Here is a 25,025-nt window from a genome sequence, read left to right as displayed (position 1 = left end):
GCCTAATTCTCCGCTGCGAGCTCCTGCACCTGCTGCTGGCTGAACTCCAGAGACTCTCGCAGGCCTTGGAACTCTCTATGGAGGATCTCCAACAGATTCAAGCGGCCGTCAAGGCTGGAGAGCTTTTTATCAATGGAATCTAAAGCGTCACTGATTCCACTGCCTGGAGAGGAGGCAGCTCCGGGAGAACTTTCTGGTCGGACGCGTTTGGAGGAAGGAGTAGTGGTGTTGGTCTTCCCCATAACGACGGTATTGTAGCAGCCGTCTAAATAATTCTCCAGGTCCTCCAGGCTGTCAAAAGGCTTATTCAACTTTTACAGATGTTAGTTTACCAGCTTAATTGATATGGCAGTAAAATGATATAATAATGAAATGTTTGTTCTGCTACTTACGCACCGCCAAGCTGAGTTGCCACACCGGTCTCGTTGAGTCTCGCGATACTACAGCATCTCACAGCGCCCACCCAGCATCTCACAGCGCCCACCCTTCATGTTATTTCTGAGAGGCAGTATTGTCATTTTCACTTTCACGTGTTTTTTTCTATCTGCCGACGGTGTCGCCGTTTCTCATTTCACCCGTTTTTGTGCGTACGCCTGGGTCAGAGCGTGAAGGACCGCACATTTTCCCGTCAAGTTTGCTTTTTAAAAACCTCAACTATTGCGTAGAGAGTGGCGTACGCCTTCTATTGTGCGTACACAACCTTTAGAAATGAGGCCCCTGGACCTGTTTTTCTAAGAACTTTGAGGTTTGAGAGTTTAAGAAAAGTGTGAAAATATTCATGTCTGTCTGAGAAAAGTGGATAAAGTGTGTAGTGAGGAGTTTTGCAGCCATCTGTTATCCTACTTTTTGGGTTCCACCTTTCATTGGTCAATTTTAGATTGTATCCCCCGCAATCAATGCGGAGACTGTACGATATAAGCGCAAGTTCAGAGAGGAGGTTATGTCAAACATCCGGCTTCCCTCTCAGTTTAGGAACACAGCCCCAATAACTACAGCTACCCCGAGCGAGGCAGCAACTGACCTGAAAGACAAGATCATGTCTAGAATGAACACTAGGCAACCCGACACCAGCTACAACGGTTAAGTGATGTACCGCCTGAAGGTCTACTGGAAACTGTGAATGAAGCATTGAGGGCAATTCCTACCACAACCATCACAGAAACCAATGAACTGGTTTACACTTCAGCAGCGATCCTTGAGATGCTTGGCTATAAGAATAACCATGGAAGAAAACAATACCCACCATGGAAGCAACGGTTAGAGGCCAAAATCAAGGCAACTCGGATTGATGTGAGTAAGCTGACAGAGGCTCAAAGAGGTGGAATAAAAAAGCAAGTACCTAACAGATACAGCCAGATGCCTGAAGGACTGGAAACTGGCAAACATACCTTGAGCAGCTGCCTAAAGAGGTATACAAGAGACAATGAAGCCAGGTTTTTCGCAACGCAGCCTGGGAAAATGTACGCTCAGTGGCAGGGTCAAAACAGCAGAGAAGACCCACCAAGGTGACCACCATGATTTAATTTTTTACACTAATGCAGTTTGTTTTTCTAAGTTAATATATAGTAGCCCTACCTGCACACTTGGTCCTGGCTCTCAGGGGCGGTCCAGGAGCTCCGGTGCCTCCCTCCAAAGGTCTGGTCAGCAAAACACTGATTTCATATTCAGTGTCAGGATCCAGGTGGCCAATCTTGTGGGTGGTCTTGTCTACAGGCTGCAGGTCATACATGGTCCCAGACACAGTTCGGTACTCTACCTCCCTGTCAATTATTGGGCCATCCCCATTGATGGAATTGGCATTCAACTGGATCCAAAGATAGGTGGCTCCAATGGATGTCAGCTGTGGGGGTGCAATGGGAACGGGGGGCTCTGAAAAAAAAAAGTGTTTTTAGTGTTGTGTTTTTCTTTTTAAGTATGCCTGTAAATATTGAAAACTCTCTTTAAGCCTAAAAAAACAAATGACACATGGTAAATTTGAAAGAGTAAATGTAGCACCGCAACCTTCCAACCAGAGGTAGACCACTCTACCCTTTTCTCCACAAAACAGTTTGACATAATGTATGTGCCTCTTAACAGCCCCCGTGGGATAAATGTAAAATACCATAATATCAAAGGCACAAGTGGACTCAAACAAAAAGGACATTTTTAAATGGGACAATGTCCAAGAAAGCCAGACAGACTGCTCCCATTGAACATTGTTTTATTTTTACTGAAAGATTGAGACGGATGGATGGATGGATGGATGGATGGATGGACGGACGGACGGACGGACGGATGATAATTTTTACTCATCAAAGTTAGCTATTTAAAGTGAGGGTTTGTTCAGTATCTGAAACATTTGTATTGCTGCATTCTGCTAAATGGTTAGTTTGAGTAAAAAGGAAAAAGAAAACTAAAAAGCTGTACGCTGGTGCAGTGGTTAGCGCTCTTGTCTCACAGCATGAGTACCCCTGGTTCAAGTCCCGACTGGGGGACCTGAAACAGAACACCAATGGGGGACCTTTCTTTTTTTGCATGTTCTCCCCGTGCATGCGTGGGTTTTCTCCGGGGTCTCCGGCTTCCTCCCACCTTCCAAAAACAATCTTCATATGTCAATTGATAAGTCTAAATTGTCCATAGGTATGAGAGTGAGAGTGAATGGGTGTGTGATTGTGGACCTGCGACAGACTGCCGAACAGCCCCATGACCCCGAAAGGGATAAAACGGTAGAAAATGAATGAAAAAAAAAAGGAAAAAAGGCTACAAAATTGGTATCTGTGCCCTCTTTATACTGAGTACAGACAAGCACATATCACATTTTTCTGCACAAATCTGCAAAGACGCTCCTTCACACAGATCCAAGTTATCTTGTGCTGCCAGACCTCCAGCGGCTGTTGCTAGTCGGGTCTTTGCCACAGTTCCCTCCCACCACACCTTCATCAGTTCTAAACTGCATGTATTCCTTGGCTCCACTTTGCGTCTCTGACATTTTGTTCCTACATGTGCCCACACTCAGCCTTGTTCTTCTGTTTGTTTCCTGTCTGTTGCTGACCTTTCCGTTTTTGGATCTGGAGTTGCCTGTGGAATATTTTACCTTTGTTTACAGATCTGAATTACTCTTTTGAATGTTTGCTGGATTTATCTCACCACCACCGTTCATAATAATGCTTTGTTTCTGCTTAACATTCATCTAAACCTCCTGAGAACTTCAGAGATTTACGCTGCATTCACACTGAACGCAATTTGCACTTCAAAATTGCGTCAGACACCTCTATTTTGACACACAACAAATTTGCTTCTCAGCGCCTGTCCAAAAATGTGATTATAAAACACCTCAGACAGATGTGGGAGGAGCTATCACCTAATGTTTTTAGCCTGATCGCTACAAGGGGTGGTGTCTGTGTATGTCTTTTACAGTACATGGAATGGTTCTTTTATCAGATCGGGATCTTTTATTGTGAAGAACTCTAAAATACCATTGGTAATCCCGTCTCCATGTCTGGGTTCATGTTATCATTCAGAGATTCTCCCGGTCTGGTGAGCTTAACCATCTACTGCAGGAGCTGCGTCTGAATGTCGATCATAAAAATAAGAATACAATTAGAGGAACTTTTTTCTTACTGTGTTACGACACCTGGTCGTGTGTGTGTTTGAGATTTAGCTCATGCTGAGGTCCAGCTCCTCCACTGCTGCTGACCCCACCCCTCCTGCAGAGCTGAGTGAGACTGCCACTTCCTACCAATCACCCAGCTGGGAGGAAAGTTTAAGAGCTCCCATGATCCTCTGCTCCAGTGGCGGCTGAATGCCTGAGTGGAATCTGTTCTTCAGTCTGCCCCTGCTGTCTGCCTGGCCTTAGCCAGTGAATGCCACTGGTTTCCCTTTTCTGAGTTTTACTCTGGCTTTGTCCTTTTGTTGGCTGGCTTTTTCTCTCTAATGGCTCATTGTTCTCAGATTGCATCACATCAACATGTCTTCCTAAACTCTTTGTGGAAAAATGTCATCACTGCTGACATATCCAACTTCTAGCACCATCTGTCCATCTGCATTCCTGTCCTGAACATCAATCTTCTTTATCTCTTTCTCGTCACCCACAGGTAAACATTTCCCTAACGCTAACACCAACCAACACCTTCCAAAATTTCTCATTCTCTTTCAGCTCAAATCCAAACTGGGAGACAAAAAAAAATAAACACTGATGACCTTTAACATCTCACCTTCCACACGCAGGATGTCCCATTTCTCCTTTCCATTGTGTCCACCAACTCCTACCTTTCAGTTTATGTCTGCCTACAAACATGTCTTTCTCCTGTTCTTCTCTCACCACCACAAGTCAAATTTCAGCTAGCACCCTGTATGGTCAACATGCGATGACAGACGGTCTTAAAGTTCTGTTCATTTAAGTTCTGTTCCTACAATAATGCCATTATGTTCTGACTGCTTCTAGTCATATTACCATGAGGAAGACAAATTCTCTGAGATAACAGCACAAAGGGGAATAGACATCAAGTCCTTCTCAGCAGATGGTGACCTTACACTGATCTCCAAACTCACAACCTAAAATCCCTGTAATCCAAGCTTCCAGTGTTGCTGACAAACATCACCTAAAGCGAACCAGCTAATCCATCCGGGATTTGAGATGTGCTGCACAAGTCTGAAAGGATGGAGCCAGACGTGAGGACGATGCGACCCAAAACCTGCCTCAACTGGATCTAATTGGATCTGCTGCATCTGAAAAGGAGGAAAACTTTAGTTAGGCACCAGTTTTTTCGTTTGCTCTTACAGAATTTTTTTTTTATTTAAGCTTTATTTACTAGGGAAAGTGCACATTAATGAACATCTAGCAAACAATGATAGGCGTAAACATGCTGGATTATAGCAATGATGCTAATTTGCATCCATAGTCCCTAGGCAGGAAACATAAAACAGGACAAAACAAAAGACAGAGTCACAGATACAATAAGAACACAAGAAGGTGGTACATTATGAAAGTTAAAAGTCAATGGCTACAGGACTGGTTTGCTTTCAGCCACTGCTTGAGCTGTGTTTTGAAGGTCTGTAATGTTTGACACTCCCTGATGTACAGTGGAAGACTGTTCCAGAGTTTACTGGCCTTTACAGAAAGAGCGTTTTGTCCAAAGGCTGTTTTTCTGTATGGAACCTCACAGTCCCCTCGAGACGAGGCCCTAGTCCTGAGAGCGCTGTGAGCCCTTTTTTTAAAAAAGTCAGACATGGGAGGCGGAGCAAGTCCATGTAACACCTTCTACATCAAACAAGCGAATTTAAAAATGTTTAAATTCTCAAAGCTTAACAACTTATACTTTTTCAAGATATTACAGACATGGAATGACATTGGTTTTCTATCCAAGACCTTAGGTGATTTTTTATAAAGTGATTCTATGGTTTTGCTCGTATTTACACCCGCCAAGGACCAACATGTAATACAGTATTCAATATGTGATAGTATCATTGAATGCAAAAACATTCTAGCAGCTCCAAGTGTTATGAATGGTCGTATTTGTTTAAAGTTATTCAAATTGAATTTTACTGTATTCAATATTTTTTTATATGGCTCTTGAAGCTCAGAGTTGAATCAAGTGTCACACCAAGATACTTAAATTTAGATACAATTTCTAGTTCCCGTCCTTCCAAAAATATACCTGAATGCTTGATGTCCAATGGTTGCTTAGTGAACATCATACAAACAGTTTTAGTTGTATTTAACAGTAAGCAAGATTTAGAAAGCCATTCATTTACGGGAACCAGAGCTGAGGTAAGAACAGAGGCTGCTTCTTGAATATTTTTTGCGCTAGTGAAGATGACAGCATCATTGGCATACATTTGAAATTCAACATTACCACATGTGTTTGGCAGATCATTAATATACATAGAAAACAATAAAGGCCCAAGTATTGATTCCTGTGGTAGACCAACACGGACATCTAAGAGAGTCGATTTGACACTGTTAATACAAACGCACTGTTTTCTGAATTGAATGACCTCCTAGACTAAGTGAGAAGAGAGCCATGGTATTTTTAGGCTGATCAGTTTTTGAAAAAAGCATCGTACATAAACAATCCACCTGTTGGATGTCAGCGAGCATCAGGACGTCTTCATCTGATTCCTGACACACATTTTCCTCTTCTTCATTGTGTTTGTATGCTCTCAGTCATGACCTTCACCCAAGGCATGAAGTACAAGCTCCACCAATGAACTAATTAGTCCAATAAATCACTGTTCTAAATGAGTTTAAAACAAAGCTACTTCCGTATTTGCATTTTTGTTGATGTCACTATCAATATGCAGCAATAAGCCGGTATACTCCTGAAAGTACCAAGTAATAGAGTGGAAATAGGGCTGACTTTCTTTTACAGTCCAGTTTCACTGTACTTCAGGGGTAAGTACCAAGTAATATTCAAGTGATCATACCCAGTATTTAGTACTGAAAATGCCATGTAATTGAGTGTAAATATTTCTTTCTTTTTCTTTTTTTTTTTAACTTGTCCTGTCCAACAGCTGGGCAGACAGATGAGAGCTGAGGGCCTCTTGTGTTGGACATATTTTGCTTTAACAAGAGGGGTTATTAATCTTCAGACCAACCAGAGGTATGTCTGAATAAACCCCTTTTGGAATTGAGGCCAAACTTTATTAATTTCAATCATGTTTGAAAATCTTTGGTGTTGGACCGGACGGAAAAGGAAAGAGGGGAAGAAGAGAGAGGGACGCTAGAGAGAGGGGGGGTAGGGGGGTGATAATAGGAGGGGAAGGGGGATAAGACCATGAAGCAGCATAAAGCAACAAGTTTACTGGTTGTTAATCATTATGGTAAGGTTCAAATGCAGTACAAAAAGGGCGGGGCCCGTCCACACACACACTCAAATGTTATAAACACACCTGCTAGCTGCAAAAATGTCCACATGTCGACATGTACACAAAACAGATAGTGTTCACAAACGCATACTTATGCCTTAAAACCAACTAGTGTGAAATATTTCAGTCATTCAGTCATGCAAACTGTTAGTGCGAAGGTGAGCTAACACCAGTGCTCAGGTGAGTGTTTATGTTCTTCTAAAATGGATGGTGGAACGTGAAAAAAGGAGGGAGAGTGCCCAGCCATCCCCACCCCAAGACCCCCACCGCAGCAGCAGCGGCAGCCGGAATCCCCCCAACGCCACACGGGAACCGGCAGGGAACAACCGCCGCGCGGGCGACCAAGCCCGCCACCCAGGCCAGGGCCAGCAGGGCCGCCGCAAGGCCCCCAGAGCCAGAGGCCAGGGAAGCACGGAGGTAAAGAGAGCGCCGCCCCAGCCCAACCAGGAGAGCAGCCCCCCCGCCGCGCCGGGAGAACCCAACGCAGGGCCCCACCGGAGAAGGACGCCCACAGCCCCAAACGAGCACCCCACCACCACCCAGGAGTTCCGGGCATCTTCCCGCCCCAACCCCAGGTACGAGCCAGGACCCCCCAAGGGAGACCCGCTCCGCACTCCAGGCAGCCATCCGCCCGGCCCACGGTTGGTCCAGGGAGGAGCGAGGCAGGGGGCCCGCTGCCCCCGCCCAGGAGGGGGGAACCCCGTGGAAAAAAAGAGGGCCCACAAGGGGTGTTATAAATATGGCCCGCCAATTTTAACTGCACCCCCCTTAGTACACACACCCCTCCCCCCTCAATATATACATCCCAACATAAACACACACACATGCACACACACACCATCTCAAACACACATACACGCACACACAATTTGCAAGGAAGGTGGGACCTGGGTCCATCTGTCCCCTGCCTCTTCCCTGGTGGGGGGTGCGGGCCCCCCTTTGCAATGGCGGCCGTGTCCCCAGGGTGCCGGCTTCCTGGGCCCGGCGGTGCTCTCTCCGCGCGGTGGGGGAGTTCACATTACATCTGAGCCGGGGGTGTCTGGTCCCTGGGGGGTGGGTTCTGGTCCTTGCTCCTGAGTGCTGGGCCCCGCCAAATTTCCAACTGTGGCCGAGCCTGGTCGGGCCATATTTATAACACCCCTTGTGGGCCCTCTTTTTTTCCCCGGGGTTCCCCCCTCCTGGGCGGGGGCGGCGGGCCCCCTGCCTCGCTCCTCCCTGGACCAACCGTGGGCCGGGCGGATGGCTGCATGGAGTGCGGAGCGGGTCTCCCTTGGGGGGTCCTGGCTCGTACCTGGGGTTGGGGCGGGGGGATGCCCGGAACTCCTGGGTGGTGGTGGGGTGCTCGTTTGGGGCTGTGGGCGTCCTTCTCCGGTGGGGCTCTGCGTTGGGTTCTCCCGGCGCGGCGGGGGGGCTGCTCTCCTGGTTGGGCTGGGGCGGCGCTCTCTTTCCCTCCGTGCTTCCCTGGCCTCTGGCTCTGGGGGCCTTGCGGCGGCCCTGCTGGCCCTGGCCTGGGTGGCGGGCTTGGTCGCCCGGGCGGCGGTTGTTCCCTGCCGGTTCCCGTGTGGCGTTGGGGGGATTCCGGCTGCCGCTGCTGCTGCGGTAGGGGGTCTTGGGGTGGGGATGGCTGGGCACTCTCCCTCCTTCTTTTCACGTTCCACCATCCATTTTAGAAGAACATAAAACCTCACCTGAGCACTGGTGTTAGCTCACCTTTGCACTAATAGCTTGCATGACTGAATGACTGAAATATTTCACACTAGTTGGTTATCAGGCCTAAGTATGCGTGTGAACACTATCTGGTTTGTGTACATGTCGACAGGTGGACATTTTTGCAGCTAGCAGGTGTGTTTATAACATTTGAGTGTGTGTGTGGATGGGCCCCGCCCTTTTTGTACTGCATTTGAACCTTACCATAATGATTAACAACCAGTAAACTTGTTGCTGTATGCTGCTTCATGGTCTTATCCCCCTTCCCCTCCTATTATCACCCCCTACCCCCCCTCTCTCTAGCGTCCCTCTCTCTTCTTCCCCTCTTTCCTTTTCCGTCCGGTCCAACACCAAAGATTTTCAGACATGATTGAAATTAATAAAGTTTGGCCTCAATTACAAAAGGGGTTTATTCAGACATACCTTTGGTTTGTCAGAAGATTAATAACCCCTCTTGTTAAAGCAAAATATGTCCAACACAAGAGGCCCTCAGCTCTCGTCTGTCTGCCCAGCTGTTGGACAGGACAAGTTAAAAGAAAAAAAAAAAAAAAAAGAAGAGCTCTGGTCAGGCCTTGACGGGACCGAGGCAGCCAACCGGCCGGGGAAACCGCCGATGGCCTCAGCGGAGACCCCGACCCATCAACCCCCCCTGCCCCGTACCAATAGTGCCCCCCCCCTCCCCCAGAATGCCCCCCCACAGGACAGGGCCGACAAGACCCCCCACCCCACCCCCCCCCCAGACCCCGCAGCCGAAGCGGGTGACACCCAGAGCAACCGGGGGCCCCAAGAGGGCTGTCCCGTCCCGCCCCAGAGCCAGGGAAGGGCCGATCCCAGCCCCAGGTGTAGATGGGAAGCCCATCCAGCGCCGCTGGGCCCCCCCCCGAGCAGCGCCCCCCGCCACCCCCCCCCAGCACAGGCAAAGGGACCACCCCCCCAAGCCAAGCCAGACCACCACCCCACCCCCCCACCACGCACCCCCACACCCGAGCCCAGAGGACCACGCAGCGCCCCAGCCCGCCCCACCCAGGCGCCGGACCCAACCCCCAGACCAACGGAGCCCCCACCACCCCCCGCCAGGCACCGGAGGCCCCAACCCCCACCCCGGCCCACGGCAGAAGGGCAAGGAGCAGCGACGACCAGGCCCCCCCCACCCCCTAAGTCATGGAGTTAGCTATGGGAGACCAGAGAGACCGAATTCTTTCAAAGTTACTTGAACTTTGGGCTGACATTTTTTCCAAGCTGATATGATCAAACAGCAGATTTCTGTGTTGACTTATATTTATATTTTTCTTGCTTTTCCAATTAATTAAAATAGTTTTTTTAGCAATGCAAAGAGTTATGAAAATGATAGAGCCTAATCCTCCTTCTACATCGATGGCACTCATGTCACCAAGCACACAAAGTGACGGTGAAGCTGTGATTGAAACCTTAAGCCAGACTGATAGATCAAGTGTAAATATTTCTTTTACAGTCCAGTTTCATTGTACTTAATGGGTAGTTTCTGTGGTAAATTCATGGTAAATACCATGAAACATACAAATGCAGACCTAAAGATCAAGGTACTATATTTGTACCTACCTTGTTCTTACATGTGGTAATTACCACAAAAAACACCGTTGCACAACATGTAAATACCCAGTAAGTATATTAATAATACCCAGTATGTACTACATAGCATATAATATAAATATTACCACATAAATACACAGCAAGTACCATGTAAGTACCGAGAAGACACAAAAAAGTACCATGTAAGTACCACTAAATCCATAAAATGTACAATATAAATAACCTTTAAGTACCCAGTAATTACTCTTTAAGTACCATGTAAATACCACTTAAATACACTGTAAGTACTGTACTGTAAAAGAAAGCGTTACCAAAAAGCCATAATGATGCATGTTTTTTATAGATCAGTAAACCTTTGCTCAACAGCCATAGCAGATGCATAGAAGATTAACCATTACAAACGCTACAGTTTTATTTCATGAAGAGCTTTTGCAGGAGAAATTCTCCTGCAAAAGCTCTTCATGAAATAAATAAGCCATTGTGAAAAACGGCAACATGAAATAAACACAAAGCTACTTTGGAAAATATTGATTTTGAAATACGAGCTTCTGAAAAAGATGTAGAATTATAATAATATTCCACATGATTAAAATGAATATTTTAAAATGCTGTTTTAAAATAATGAACAGGTTTTTAAAGCAAAATGAAATATATTGAATAATATAATGGCTAATTTGAAATCTGTGTGCAGGTTTTTCACCATTTCATGATCTTTTTGTATATTTATGAGAGATTTATTGGTTGATTGTGTATTTGCATGAGGTCATATTTATTTATTGAATTAAATATTTACTTATTTACTTATTAACAGTATAGGACTCCATAGTCAGTGAGGCTGGAAAAAAAAAGCACTAGGGCATGCACCGCGAGAAGCCCCTCCCACCCCTATAAATTCTGCTAGTTCCTCCGTGTAGCTTCAGTTTAAGCAAATGAAGCAGCGGAACATGGGAGGATTTGAACCAGGATTCAGAAAGAACAGAAAGAAAAACCTGCTGGACTCACAGCTGCAACAGAACTTTTAAGAAAAAGTAGCAAGGACTCCCTTGGAAAAGAGATTCTTAATCTCAGTGGGACAATTCCTGGGTAAATAAAGGTTAACTAAAATAAAAAAGTGTTGATTTGCAGACAGTGGTGGTGTTACACAATGATGCTACCATGTTTACTGCTATCATGCTAAATGATATGATGCTATCATGCTATGATCCTAAATGCTATGCTAACGAGCTGTTCTGTGTGTCGTCTACATGAAATCACGGATTAAAGACATACTATATTTTCACAGAGCGGATTTTAAGACGTGGCAGATAAATGCAACAAAATTAATTCATAGAACATTTATAAAAACTGTATTTTATAAATAAAATAAGAAGCGCTCTGTATGAAACTTCATTAGTAGTGCCTTTGTAACATTACATAGCCGATGTGGTGATGATGTGACTTCCTCTCAATTTGCATTTAACATATCATTTTTAAACAACACCTATAGTTTTTCTTTGTAAAATAATGGAATCATTACTTTGAGCATCAAAAATCCGTTTCAAGGCTGTTTCTACCAAAAATGCTGTGCCGCGTCGTTCTTGTATTTCTCTTTATGCAATGTTCAAGCTAGCAGTAGCTCCCCAAACCTCTGCTTCTTTGTTCTGCACACATTTATGCAGCTTGTGTTTAGTTGAACTTTCTGTTAGAGACTATTTCCAAAGGAGATGTTAAATTAAAAGAGATTTTGATAAATATATTCCATAATTTGTTAAGGAATACATTTTTGTTAAAGAAAGTAAAAGCAGGGAGAACAAAATAGATTAAAATCTAATTTGGAATCAAATTTGTGCTTTTTGGCCATATCGCCCACTTCAACTAAATCCAAACTTTGAAGCTCTGCACACCTACACCACAAGTCTTTAAGCTCTGAGCCTGACATGGTGATCGTATGTGAGGGTCAGTGAGCAGCTGTCGCGGTGACGCCGAGCAGACGGGCTGACAGCCCAGTGCCAGCTGCACAGCACCTGCCTGCCAGAACGCAATCACACAAATTAATGAGAAAATCAGTACTAAATTCTCAAACAGGCATTCTGTACAAAGATTTATGGCTTTTATTTTTGAGGTTTTAGTGATAAGTTTGTCATGAGCAGGTTTAGATCTAATATTTCCTAAACATAGATTCAATTTTCAACTAGTTGGCTCATGGAGGACAAACTAGACAGCTGAATGAGACAACTGTTGATGCTTGTTCCATCAAAACTGCTGCAAGTGAGTGTCGTGCAAACACGTTAACCAGCATGTGGTGTCAGAGCCACGCCGCATCACTTCAGAAAATGTGTGCACATTTTTGCCTTTTACCTTCTTTGCTGTTACACTTCAGTGTTTTTGTAGTATTTGGAGCCTGTCTGATTAACATGCATGACGTCCACGTTATGTGTCACTTTCCTAATTGAACTGCTGTCGGTACAGAATTGATCTGCAGCTGATACAAGAAGAGGCAGCCACAGGAAATGCAGCAGCTTGACCGGCCAGCCTTCAACTTTTTTGGTGGCTGTTCTCATTAGTGCTGACATGACTGCAACCTTGACATCCTTGAGCTAGTATCATAGCCTCAAGCGAGATGTTAGAGTTGAGTGAGCGCTCCAGGTGATTCTTCCCAGGCTGCACTTGGAATGAGAGTAATTATCCTCCTTTCAAAACCACTGGCTGCGCTGCAAGAGAGCTCATCAAATGGTGAGAATGGAAAAGAGACAGTGCCAGCTCTCTGGATGAACATGCAGGGCACTTTCAAAAAAGGGCAGAACCCTGATGGAAACCTGGCACTAAAGGCAGAAGTGATTACCTGGGATAATCAAGTATTCACTGTCGCCTTGTTGAAGGAACCGGCTGTGTATGATAATGAATGGAGAGTTTGTGCAGCCGGGGCTGCCTCACAACCCAGCATGATCACAGCCCTACAATCACTTCTTGGCCCTAAAAGCGACTCATAGTCAAGCCAATATATATTTAAGAAGTATGTTGCCAAGAAGGGTTGGCACTTCCACATCATTCAGGTGTGAAATTTCAAAAATATAATTAGCACGAGTTAAAAGATTCAAACTATGCCCAAATTGAGGAAATCCCAACACTTGAAACACTTATGACACTATACTGGTTTGTCTTGCATTAAAATATCCAGTAAAAACACTGCTGTGAGCAGAAATGTACTGATGCGCTGTGTTATGCCCAGGTTTTACACCAGGGACTTTACTGCTTTCTTAAACTGTGCTGTGTCTGGCCTGCCCCTCTTGCATGACTGACAGTCCTACATCTGGACAGGCAGGATTAAATCCATCAATCACACAAAGCTTGGAGACAAAAAATGGGGAAAAATAAAGCGAGGCAGTAAATTCAATTGAGAGCACTGGGAGAAAATTGAGGTGAAGAAATATAGAAGGCTATTACCAGTCTATAGGGCTATAGAAAAGTGAAGCCTTGCAGGATTTAGTTTTGGATGACTCCATAAATTCATATCAAATGACTGCAGGAGTGAAACATCAGTGAGGTTCCTATAAACCTGCAGCTTTTGCCTCTGCCAGAGTTCAGCTGAAACTGTTCTTAGTCAAGGACAGCCGGTACATGAAAAGCATTCAATCCTGAAGGGGACATATCAACATAAAAAGCTTGCATGCTCAGTCTTACTTTAGAGGACATTTTCATTTAAACACAAGGACCTTTTTTTAAAATACAGACGTTTAATTTTGTTTGCAAAAATACCCACGCTTTATGGTTAGTTCCCCATAATTGGACACTCCAACTCCTTTGTCTGAGTGTACAATGCAGCGGTAACGGCCAGAGTCGCCCTTGGTGGTGTTTTCCACATCGAAGGTGCCAATGAAGCGGCGGTTGTTCCAGGGTTTGGTGGCTTTCATGGGAGCCTCCCGTCCACCGATGCCCTGTTGGAACAGAAAGGCCCCGTTCAGCCTCGAATCTCATAGCTTTAATAAGCAAAGTGCCTTCAATGTGTTTCTGGACTCTGGATCAGTGCAGTGCTGAGTGTTTGTGTTCCAGCAGGGTTCAGGAATACATTATTACACAGGAATACACACACAAAAACACACTGGGACCTCCCCAGATGTCACCCCTCACAGCAGGCAGATGGGGGACAGTTGTTCATTAGAAATATTTCTTCATTACTGTCATCAGGGGACGTCACTTAATGTTTGTTTTCAAGCTCCTGTGCTAATGAGGACATGTTTGTTAAAAAGATGGAGTACCTGGCAGAGAACCCCCATCCCCACCCCCACCAACATGCTTTGCTGCAGAGCTGGCAGGGTTTGCACCATCTCTGATCAGAGCCAAGTCCAGCCAGGAATCCTCTGTTGTGCTGAATATAGTTCAGTTTTCACACTATGTAGGTTAAGGCTGAAACTAATCCTGTAGTTTTTAAACTCCATTAAATTGAGACTTCCACTTTGAATGATTTAAAATACACTTTAAAATGTTGTAAAAAGTACTGAGAAGTTATAATACATATTCACCTTTTAGTAGTGAATACACTACTGTGTTAACCGCTTACTGTCCACATTATTCTCAGTTTGCTAAATAAACTACTTCTCTTTAGCTAAACACCGCTACTCCTAGCTTTGCACTTTTTTGGCTACCGCTTCTTCTACCTTTCCCCTTCTCTCCTGCCCCATGTGCCATATGTTTAGTGAGGATCCTTCCTCCTTTAGTGAAGATAGCGGTATGTGTGTTAAGTGTAGTCTTGTGTTAGACTTGGAGGCCAGGCTGGAACAGTTAGAAGCACGGCTCCGCACAGTGGAAGCAAAGCTGGCTAGCCAGGTCGTAACATGTAGCGCGGGCTAACCCAGTTAGCACCCCAGCGCCTTCTCAGCAGTCAGGAAACACACAGGGGTTTGTACCAGTTGGGAGGAAGCATAGTGTTCATAGGAAGCATTGGGATCATCTGCCCTCCAGTGGTTTAAATCCTATCTGTCCGATAGGTATCAGTTCTTTAATGTAAATGGACATTCATCTCAGTGCACTCGAGTTAACTATGGAGTCCCACAGGGCTCAGTTTTAGGACCCATCCTGTTTACGCTTTATATGCTACCCCTAGGAAACATAATCAGGAAACACAGCATTAATTTTCATTGTTATGCCGACGATACGCAGTTGTATTTATCCATGAAGCCTGACCAGAATGACCAGATAGAGAAACTGAACGCCTGCATCAGTGACATCAAGACCTGGATGACAATTAATTACCTCCTCTTGAACCCAGAAAAAACTGAGGTCATTATACTAGGTCCTAAAAACCTCAGAGATACTCTGTCTGCTCAGATAGTCTCCCTGGATGGCATAAGTATAGCCCCTAATTCCACAGTTAGAAACCTTGGGGTTTTATTTGACCAGGATTTATCATTTAAGGTTCACATATTTCAGGCATGCAGAACTGCCTTTTTTCACCTGCGGAATATTGCTAAGATCAGAAATTTACTTTCTAAGAGTGATGCTGAAAAACTCATCCATGCATTTGTTACGTCGAGGCTGGATTACTGTAACTCCTTGTTAGCAGCGTGTCCTAAGAGTTCCTTAAGAAGTCTCCAGCTTGTTCAGAACGCAGCTGCTAGATTGTTAGCTGGAACTAGCAGAAGAGATCACATCACTCCTGTTTTGGTTTCACTTCATTGGATCCCAGTTGATTCTAGAATCAAGTTCAAGATCCTCCTGTTAACCTATAAGGCCTTACATGGAATGGCCCCGTCCTATATTACGGACCTCATAGTCCCTTACCATCCAATCAGAACACTTCACTCCCTAAATGCAGGACTGCTTGTGGTTCCTAGAATTAGTAAAAGTACGGTTGGAGGTTGAGCGTTTAGCCACCAAGCCCCTGTTTTATGGAATAAACTCCCAGCTCATGTAAGAGAGGCCGACTCAGTTTCTACATTCAAAGCTAGACTGAAAACATTCCTCTGTGAACAGGCTTATTGTCAGACTAGTTAGTATTCAGAGATTATTTAACTTAATGTTAATTTGTTTAAATTAAACTTAATAACTATTTGTTTTAAAAGGCTGCTAGAAGTTGAAGCTGGGGTAACTATGGTGCTCTGGGGTTCTGTCCTCTTTTCTCATCTACTTCTACCCTTCCTCTCCTCTATTCTTGATCATTATCAATCATTTAGTTCACCATGCCTCTGTTTGGTGCAGTGATTCATGAATTGTCCCTCTTTCCCTCTTTCCCCTCCTGGGGAGTGGGAGTGCTTCCAGACTCCAGTTGGCTCATCCGTGCTCCAGTTCCTGACCGTTTACCTCGTCTCTGCTCCTGCTCCTACACCTGGCTGTGGTTCCTGTCTCCGGCTCGACTCGCGCCTTTGACTGTCCCCCCAACCACGACTGGATGAAGCTCGTCGGCTGGACTTTATATATGTAGTTGTAGATTTAGATAAGTAAATTCTTCTCTAAGAGTTCTGGTAAATCGCCTGTCCGTCCTGGGGGAGGATCCCTCCTTCATGTGGGCACCCCTGAGGTTTCTTCGTTTTTTCCGGAATCCGGTTTTTTAGGAGTTTTTCCTTATAGAGAGGGGGGGTCTAAGGGCAGGGATGCCAGTATAGTTTAGTCAGTTTGTTAGTTCTATTTAGTATTTTCATATTGAACTCTTTGTATTCATGATCCTTTTTTTTTTATGTTTAACTTTTTCAATCACCGATACAAAGCCCATCGAGACGACTGTTGTTATGAATTTAGGCTACACAAATAAAATTGAATAGAATATTAATGTTTTAAAGAAAACTAAGGTGCACTGGATCAAAGAACACCATATGGTACATTTATAAGCTAGCCTTAAGGACTGCGTTCAAAGAAGAGGTAGAGTTCCCAACCTTAGAAAGATTTACCAACAAGATGGTAAATGGCGTATACTTATATAGCGCCTTTCTTCCTACAAGGACAAAGCGCTTTACAGTCACAGACCCCTTCACCCAGTCACACACACATTCACACACTGGTGGTCGCTCCGCTGCCAAACACAGGCGCCCGCCTACCACCAGAGGCAAGGTGGGGTTCAGTGTCTTGCCCAAGGACACTTCGACTCATGGGCGTGCAAGGCGGGAATCGAACCTGCAACCTTACGATCATGGGACGACCGCCCTACCGCTGCACCACGGCCGCCCCTAGAAACGTCTGTCACCTGAAGCCACAGGTGGAAGTTGTCCCTCCTCCGTCCATTGACAGTGCAGTGAAAAGATGCAGTCTGTCCAGCGTTGACCTCCACTCCCTTTATGGTCAGAAAGTGAGGAGTGTTCACTATAAAATACAAAAAAGAAATTACAAAATTGTACGTTTCACTTCTTAAAACAGCCTTTTCTTTTTTGTCTATTACTGTTTGAGTCCATCTTCTGGACATGCCATTTGAGAGAATATAGGGCCTTTGAAACAGTTATTGGGTCATTAGTGGCTAACAGACAGTTTTCCAGGGATAAAGAATAAATCCTTTGATAAAAGTTTGCACATGTATAAACATGAGCTGAGCTTCCTAAAAGAAAATGACTGTTTTCTAAAGAAAGAGCAGAAGGCTTTACCCTTCAGAGCTTCATTCTGGTTTTCAAAGAACCGACTCAGTTCTCTCCAACATTAAGTCCCTGCATGCCAACTCCATGTGCAAAAATCGTTTGTGAGCTTCACACATCGACTATATACTTCGCTTTGAAGGCCGTAGTTTGACTGTGCCGCTTTGAACAATGGAGTCACAGAACGGACACAGGGGTTTGCTGATATTCTTTTATGTTGAAGGAAAATAGACTTACTGCACTGGTGGCCCTGGACCACAATGTCTTTGATGGCCAGCAAACCACGTTGCCCTGAAGACACCACTTCAAATACAATCTGAGGATAAGAAGACAGACTCATTACTGGGTGATAAATGCACAGCTTTAAAAGACACCTGAATGCAGCACAGGAAATCCCAGCAACGTTTCTTCTCCAGGCTGAAGCTGGTGACACAGCTGCAGGCCACGGCCATTATTTCCACTGTGTGTCACAGGTGACAGGTGTTATGGCAAGAAAGTATTAAATTAGGTTCAAGCTCTGAGACAATTAGCACACAGCCCATAAAAAATGAAGAATGGGAGGCATGAACAGCAGCTGTTAAGTCCACAATCTCTTGTCTTGTGTTGTTGTTTCAACAACAGATGAAAAGATCATATTCGGTACTGAAAACACCACAACAACTCTCTAAAGGAATGATGGATTTCTCTAAATGCTGCTGACAAACACACGATTAGAACCAGAAAAATACACTCAACTCCTCCAGACCAAAAAGAAGAAATGGTGCAATGATATTTGTTATAATCTGTAAGCAAACATGGTTTCAAAGAATCTTTTCTGCCATTGACTCAGACAGCTGGGACTGACAGAATACACCTGTTTATGCCTCGAGAGTTTTCAGAGTCAAGTGCAACAAAGGCGTACGTAGACAACTTGATCAAACTCTGCAGCACATATGGTTCTGTGCTCCGAGAGGGTGTGTACCAGCAGTTTCTGAACAATGTCCTCGCTGGTCTGCAGATGGATAAAAATGGAATAAGAATGGCGGTCTCTTTCCAAAGTCAGGGTGTGGTGAAGAGATTCCTTACAGGCTGCACCACACATGTTTGACATTCTTCCACTCCTGAAATAAAATCCTTTGCAAGTAAACAACTTGTGTGTGTGTGTGTGTGTGTGGGTGTGTGTGTGTGTGTGTGCGTGCGTGCGTGCGTGCGTGCGTGCATGCGTGTGGGTTAACGAGAATGAACTTGGAATGTGGAGGGAGAGACCGTCTCCATTGTCATCTGGGAGGCAGGATGTCCAATTATACATTTCCTTTTTTGTCTCTTATGAAATATATGAAAGTGTGAAAGTGCATGTCTTGGGTGCCAATTATGGCCTCATTACAGCCTAATTCAAAGGAAATTAAAAGGCCAAGTGTTCCACATACCGGCAGCAGACAAATGAACTGGCTCAGCCCATCGGTACCCAAAGGACAGATGTTCTGAAACGGACAAATACATCTGGATCTAATGTATATCGAGCGTCCTTTGGGTAAGCACAGATTCTGATAGTCAATCCATGAATATCTCAATTAAAAGTAGGTGGAAAGTCTGACAGGGGGGTTATTATCAAAGGCAAAAAGGCATGGATCATTACTAACAGCTTTGCTGGTAATTTAATCATCGCCATAAATCAGGGGGCTTCCCGTTGACAATTCCGTTGTCTGTGTTCTGTCATTTGTGATGTTTCAGGCAGTAGTCTCCTTTCCTGGTTGTTGCCAAGATGTTTAGCATCTTGCCACACTGCCCCCTGTCTGCTTCATCCCCCCTCCTAACCCACAGTGTATTGATGGACTTATGTCTTCTGAATTTCACCTTTGATGTAATATTTGTCTTTCCAGCAGAGGGGGGTTAGGGGTACCGAAATCAATTATCATTTGGTGGACTCTTGAAACAATCCTGACAAAAACTAATAGCTCGGCATGTGTGGAATCGCCTCGCCCCAGCCAGCACTCATGTATTGGAAAGCGAAAATGAGTTCTTAGTATTAGAAAAATAGACCAGGCTCAGATGGAAAGCAGAGAACATATTACCATGGATACCAAGGCAACCAAATCAATAATCGTAGGTGTTATGAATGGGCCATTGTGGGATTTAGTCCTTCTGAAATCATTGTTTTTGTCTTGTAGCAGCCATTTAAAAAGTTTTAATGACTTTGGCTGCTTACAATTGCTGTTTCATCCCTTTAGCAACATTTTGCAAGTATTGCTTTCTAACCTGGTAGAAGTTGGGCCAGTAGGTGCTGACGGCCAGCTCCACTTGTTCCCAGGAGCGAGAGGCTGGTCCTGATGCATTCCACACTGGCATCCCCATGGGGCTGCTGTTTTCTTTGATGTAGACATTTAGGTGACCGGGGTGGCTGTTGTCTCTTCCCCCCATGTAGTAATGGAAGGTGACACAGTGTGTGTCATTTTCCTTCAGCTGAGGTGAGAGCAGCAAAGCTCTCTGCCCTGCAAAGCGTCCTGACGTATTCACCAGGATAAAGGCCGGCTCTGAAACACCAACAAAAAAAGAGAAAATCTTTCATTTAAAAAAATATCCTAAATAGCAATACTTCTACAGCATTTACTACCTTCTTAGAAGGGCTAAAGAGCTTTCCAGTCACAGTCCCATTCATTTCTAAACACGTATTCACACACCAACTCAGCTTCCAAACACTGACACCCTGTTCAGTGCCTTGCCCAAGGACACTGCCACATGAGCGGGCAAGGCAGGAACCAAACATGCCATCTTTAGATCAGAGATTTGCTTCAGCACCACGGCTGCCAATAATGATAAGGTTTATTCGGTTCGTGATCAAAACAACGTTTGTGCATCAAAAACATTTACAGGCAGCAATCAGTTCATTTAGATGTAAAATTATTGAAAAATGTAAGACGAGGCAGGAAAATGCAACTGTTGTGTTTTTAATAAAGACCAGGGAATTTGTAACCCTTTATTTTTGTAATACGCCATACCCTGAAGAGAAACAACAGTAGGGTCTGGAAAATACTGAAGTATATCTGAGGAGACTTTTACCTTATTGACAAAGGAAAGAAATCTATGAACTCTGATCCATTTGCCAAGAAAGGACCATTTAGATTTTATCGCCTAAATTCGGCATTAAAGGTTAATCCAATTCTCTACCCTCCTGCCAATAAAACACAAGTGCAAAGTATTACATTGGCAAACATTCAGGGGGAGATGCAGAAGACAGATTTGTATTTAGCCTGGATTTGCAACAGTTAACAGCCACATGAGACACTCAGCTTTTCCTTTAGTCATCTGCTCCTGACTGCAGAGCATAGCAAGGTAAAGCAAACAGCCTGTGAGCAGAGGCTCCACAGAGCTTCAGCTTTGTTGTTTGACGAGAGGCTTGGCTCTGATTTGTTCTTAAAACAAGCGGATAAAGTTGAGACCGGAGCCTCTTTCCGAGGCCCATTTGCTCCATCGATGAGCGCAGCAGATCACTTTTCTTGTTTGTGCAGCTCTTGTCTCTGCTTCCCATAATGAGAGTGCAGCTCTGTCATGTTTACACAATGAAAGAGGAAGACAAGCGGCTGAGGAAGAGCAGGGAGTCACTGTGAAACCAAGTCACCCTAATCTGCACCGTTTGTCAGGTTGAGAGAGCTGCTGTTTGTGTGCTTTGGGTCAATAGAAAGCCCAGAAAGGAGAGAAGAGCAGCAAAAAACAGAATCATTCCTCATTTGTCCATCGACGGAAACGAGTGAAGCAAAGCTTTAACACTGACAGTTATCTGAATTATGTCCAAAGGAAACATAAAAAGTAAGGACTACCATCACAATTTTTTTTTATTATTCTAACACCAAAAGTTGTGTCCTATTTTAGTCCAACAGAAGTCCAGAGAGGTTTTCCCATTTTATTTAGGCTTTTTTTGAACTTCCCATGCTCTTCTTCAGACACTTTGATTTGAAAACTGTCAATTTTACCAGAAAAGCTTGTTTACTTGAGAATATACGTTTAAAGTAAATGAACATTTCTATGGAGGTTATTGTGAACTTGGAGCATTTTTTATCCATTAACATACATACTAAAGGCAGCAGAGCTGTCGTGTCAGGCGCTAACCAGGACACCGTAAGTAATGTGGGATTAAGCGTCTTGCCCACAGATACTTCAACACATGGGCAGGCGGAGCGGGAACCAAACCTGTGATGCTGCAGAGGTCATCCAGCCATCTGCTCTTTTGTTTTTCTAGATGTAAAAGAGTTCTGTTGTAAAATGTCTTCAATGAGAAACAAACATTTTGAGTTTTGTTCCTTGAGCAGGTCGTTGCACTGCAGCTTAGGTGAACTCTCAGTTTTTCTGAGAGTAACAATGGATTTTCTTTTTTGAAAACTGTAAAAAAGGAACAAGTGTTGTTTAATATAAAATAAAAGCAAACCTCCCTGTGCCACCTTAATTTTTTTAATTTCTTTTAAAGAGACCAGAAAAAGTACTAGGGAAAACTCAAGAAGTAACAAAAATTAAATAAATGACCAGTGCAGAAAAGAGTCTGTTTCCAAAGAGGCGGGAGGACCGGGGAACCTAGAACAGGTTTAGAGTGCGTCACCTTTGTAACTGCCGTCTCACATCAATGAAGATGATGACAGAAGAACATTGATTCCATGTTTCTGCAGCCTAACCACCACATCCCCTGCAGAACCGTGACAAGCTAATTAGATCCTGAGTCTACGGACATAATGACTGTGTTAGCGCTGCGCTAATAGTAATGCAACAGGGTGTTTTCTCTGGGTTCCAGACCAATTCAAATAGAACGCCCTCCCCACTTGAAGCCCGTCTCTGTGGCCGTAAAGGCCAAGGCTGGACTGGGGAAGGCCACCTTCACTTCTAATGGCTGAATGAAGAACATCTGAAAAAAGATGCCGTGGAAAATAAAGCTGAGGATGCTGCTGTTTGAAAAATCAAAGCTCATCCTCTTTTTTAGAGATGTGACTTTGTTGTTTGTGGTCACAGAAAAAGACACTGTTTAAAAAAGCAGCACAGCGTCACACATACACCTCATTTCTTGAAAGACTGCATGACTTTTGCCACAGCAATGTTTTCTGTTACAAAACGAACAGTAGTACACTTTATTTTGATTTATTTATTTTAACTTGTCCTGTCCAACAGCTGGGCAGACAGATGAGAGCTGAGGGCCTCTTGTGTTGGACAGATTTTACTTGAACAAGAGGGGTTATTAATCTTCAGACAAACCAGAGGTATGTCTGAATAAACCCCTTTTGTAATTGAGGCCAAACTTTATTTGGGGGGGGGGGGGGGTGAAACCATGAAGCAGCATAAAGCAACAAGCTACTGGATGTTTATCATTACGGTAAGGTTCAAATGTAGTACAAATCTCACAGAACAGATAGTGTTCACACGCATACTTATGCCTTTAAACCAACTAGTGTGAAATCTTTCATTCATTCAATCAAACAAACTATAAGTGCAAAGGTGAGCTAACACCTGTGCTCAGGTGAGTGTTTATGTTCTTCTAAAATGGATGGAGGAACGTGAAAAGAAGGAGGAGGAGCGTCCAGCCACCCCCACACCCAGACCCCCGCCGCAGCAGCAGCGGCAGCCGGAATTCCCCCAACGCCACTCGGCAGAAGGCAGAGAACAACCGCCCCCCGGGTGATCACATCCGCCACCCAGCGCATGTACAGCAGTACACTTTGAATGACTGCCCCATGCCCCATAGTTAACCTGAAGCCTTAGCCACCTGTATGGGCGGGGTGATCCGTCCGGTTTCTGAGGGATTCTGTCTGATCCAATCTAGAAAAGTTGACTTGCTGCCGTGAAGTTTTTGTCCATTTTAGGTTTCATTGTTGGAAACAGGATGTAGTCTGAGCCTGATGTAGACGTTCACATGGAAAGGTTCAATTCCTGCTTCTTTTGGGTTTCAAAAAAAAACCTCAAACCCCACAAACATACGTGTCACACGCATCCCAAACACATGAACACCTAGAGAAATTGCCTTTTTCAGGCAGGCTGTGACAATGTAATACATGTTTCTTTTTGTCTGGTGTTTAAAATCAGGAAGTCATCTGATATTATAGTTTGCAAAGATTAAATTTTGTTTAATCTAAACATTTAGGTTCATGGGTTCAAGGAATTTAGGTACATTATTTGTTGACTTGAGCTACAGATAGAATTTTCCACATTGAGCAACACTTTTTCCCCATCTTAATTCAGGTTCTGAAGCCTCTGAAAATCATTATGTGGGAGAAATCAGAATGAAGGGACACCTTTTAAACCCAAACCCTCCAGGTCTCATTTGCTAATAAAATTCACAGAGGTCAAACCTGCCGACAGCCAGGCTGCTGCTTCGCAAATGTCAATGAAGACGAGGCTATTTTCACCGTCTGCCACCAATCAGAATCACTGCAAGGGTTAGAATGTTACTGTGAGCTAAATTTTCCAGAAGCTTTGTGCCTCCTAGAACATGAAAGAAGCTTAATAAAAATAACACTGAACAGATTTTAATTAAAAAAACCCGGCAGCATTTCATTTGATTCACCCTAAACCATTTCCAACTCATACAGAACCTGTTACTACATTAACTACATTACCTTAGACAGGCTTGGTCAACTGACCCTCATTATGTTCCCTGAAAGCATCTTTTACTGCTGCATTTCAATCAACCTCAATTGGTAATGGCGTATTATGTCATCTTCATTTCCATGTCGATGTTCAGCAGAAAAATGGATCATTTAATGGCCAATTTTACTAGTTCTAAAGCATGACACAACCCAATATTCTTCATTGTAGGGATGTCCATCCATCCATCCACCCACCCATCCACCCATCCATCCATCCATCCATCCATCCACCCATCCATCCATCCATCCATCCAGCCATCCACCCATCCATCATCCATCCATCCATCCATTCATCCACCCACCCATCCATCCATTCATCCACCCACCCATCCATCCATCCATCCACCCATCCATCCATCCACCCATCCACCCATCCATCCACCCACCCATCCATCCATCCACCCATCCATCCATCCATCCATCCAGCCATCCATCCATTCATCCACCCACCCATCCATCCATCCATCCATCCACCCACCCACCCACCCATCCACCCACCCACCCATCCATCCATCCACCCATCCATCCATCCATCCATCCATCCACCCACCCACCCATCCATCCACCCATCCATCCATCCATCCACCCATCCATCCATCCACCCACCCACCCACCCACCCATCCATCCACCCATCCATCCATCCACCCACCCATCCATCCATCCACCCACCCACCCATCCATCCACCCACCCATCCATCCATCCACCCATCCATCCATCCATCCACCCACCCACCCATCCATCCACCCACCCATCCATCCATCCACCCATCC

The 25,025-nt window shown here is 44.6% G+C and overlaps 1 protein-coding gene across 8 annotated transcripts in view; it reads right to left on the bottom strand.

Annotated features, from left to right (window-relative positions):
• LOC101173688 (protein tyrosine phosphatase receptor type M) overlaps positions 1 to 25,025 on the bottom strand; it is a 301,112-nt gene that overhangs the window by 231,979 nt on the left and 44,108 nt on the right. For 7 of the 8 annotated variants that reach the window (XR_013650742.1, XM_078935433.1, XM_078935435.1 and 4 more), the window contains exons 3-7: positions 19,890 to 20,164; positions 17,892 to 17,970; positions 17,276 to 17,391; positions 13,862 to 14,036; positions 1,576 to 1,869 (exon numbers count right to left, since the gene is read on the bottom strand). Coding sequence is in view for 7 of the 8 variants with exons in the window: in XM_078935433.1 (XP_078791559.1) it covers positions 1,576 to 1,869; positions 13,862 to 14,036; positions 17,276 to 17,391; positions 17,892 to 17,970; positions 19,890 to 20,164 (939 nt within the window). In the remaining variant the exon portion in view is untranslated. The remainder of the gene's footprint in view (positions 1 to 1,575; positions 1,870 to 13,861; positions 14,037 to 17,275; positions 17,392 to 17,891; positions 17,971 to 19,889; positions 20,165 to 25,025) is intronic. The other variant, XM_078935439.1, reaches the window with a different exon arrangement.

Source organism: Oryzias latipes, chromosome 17 (assembly GCF_053564925.1).
Source record: "Oryzias latipes strain Hd-rR chromosome 17, Olatipes_Hd-rR_3.1".
NCBI classification, from domain to species: Eukaryota; Metazoa; Chordata; class Actinopteri; order Beloniformes; family Adrianichthyidae; genus Oryzias; species Oryzias latipes.
Note: the sequence above shows the minus strand (reverse complement) of the source record. Positions and strands in the feature narration are given on the sequence as shown.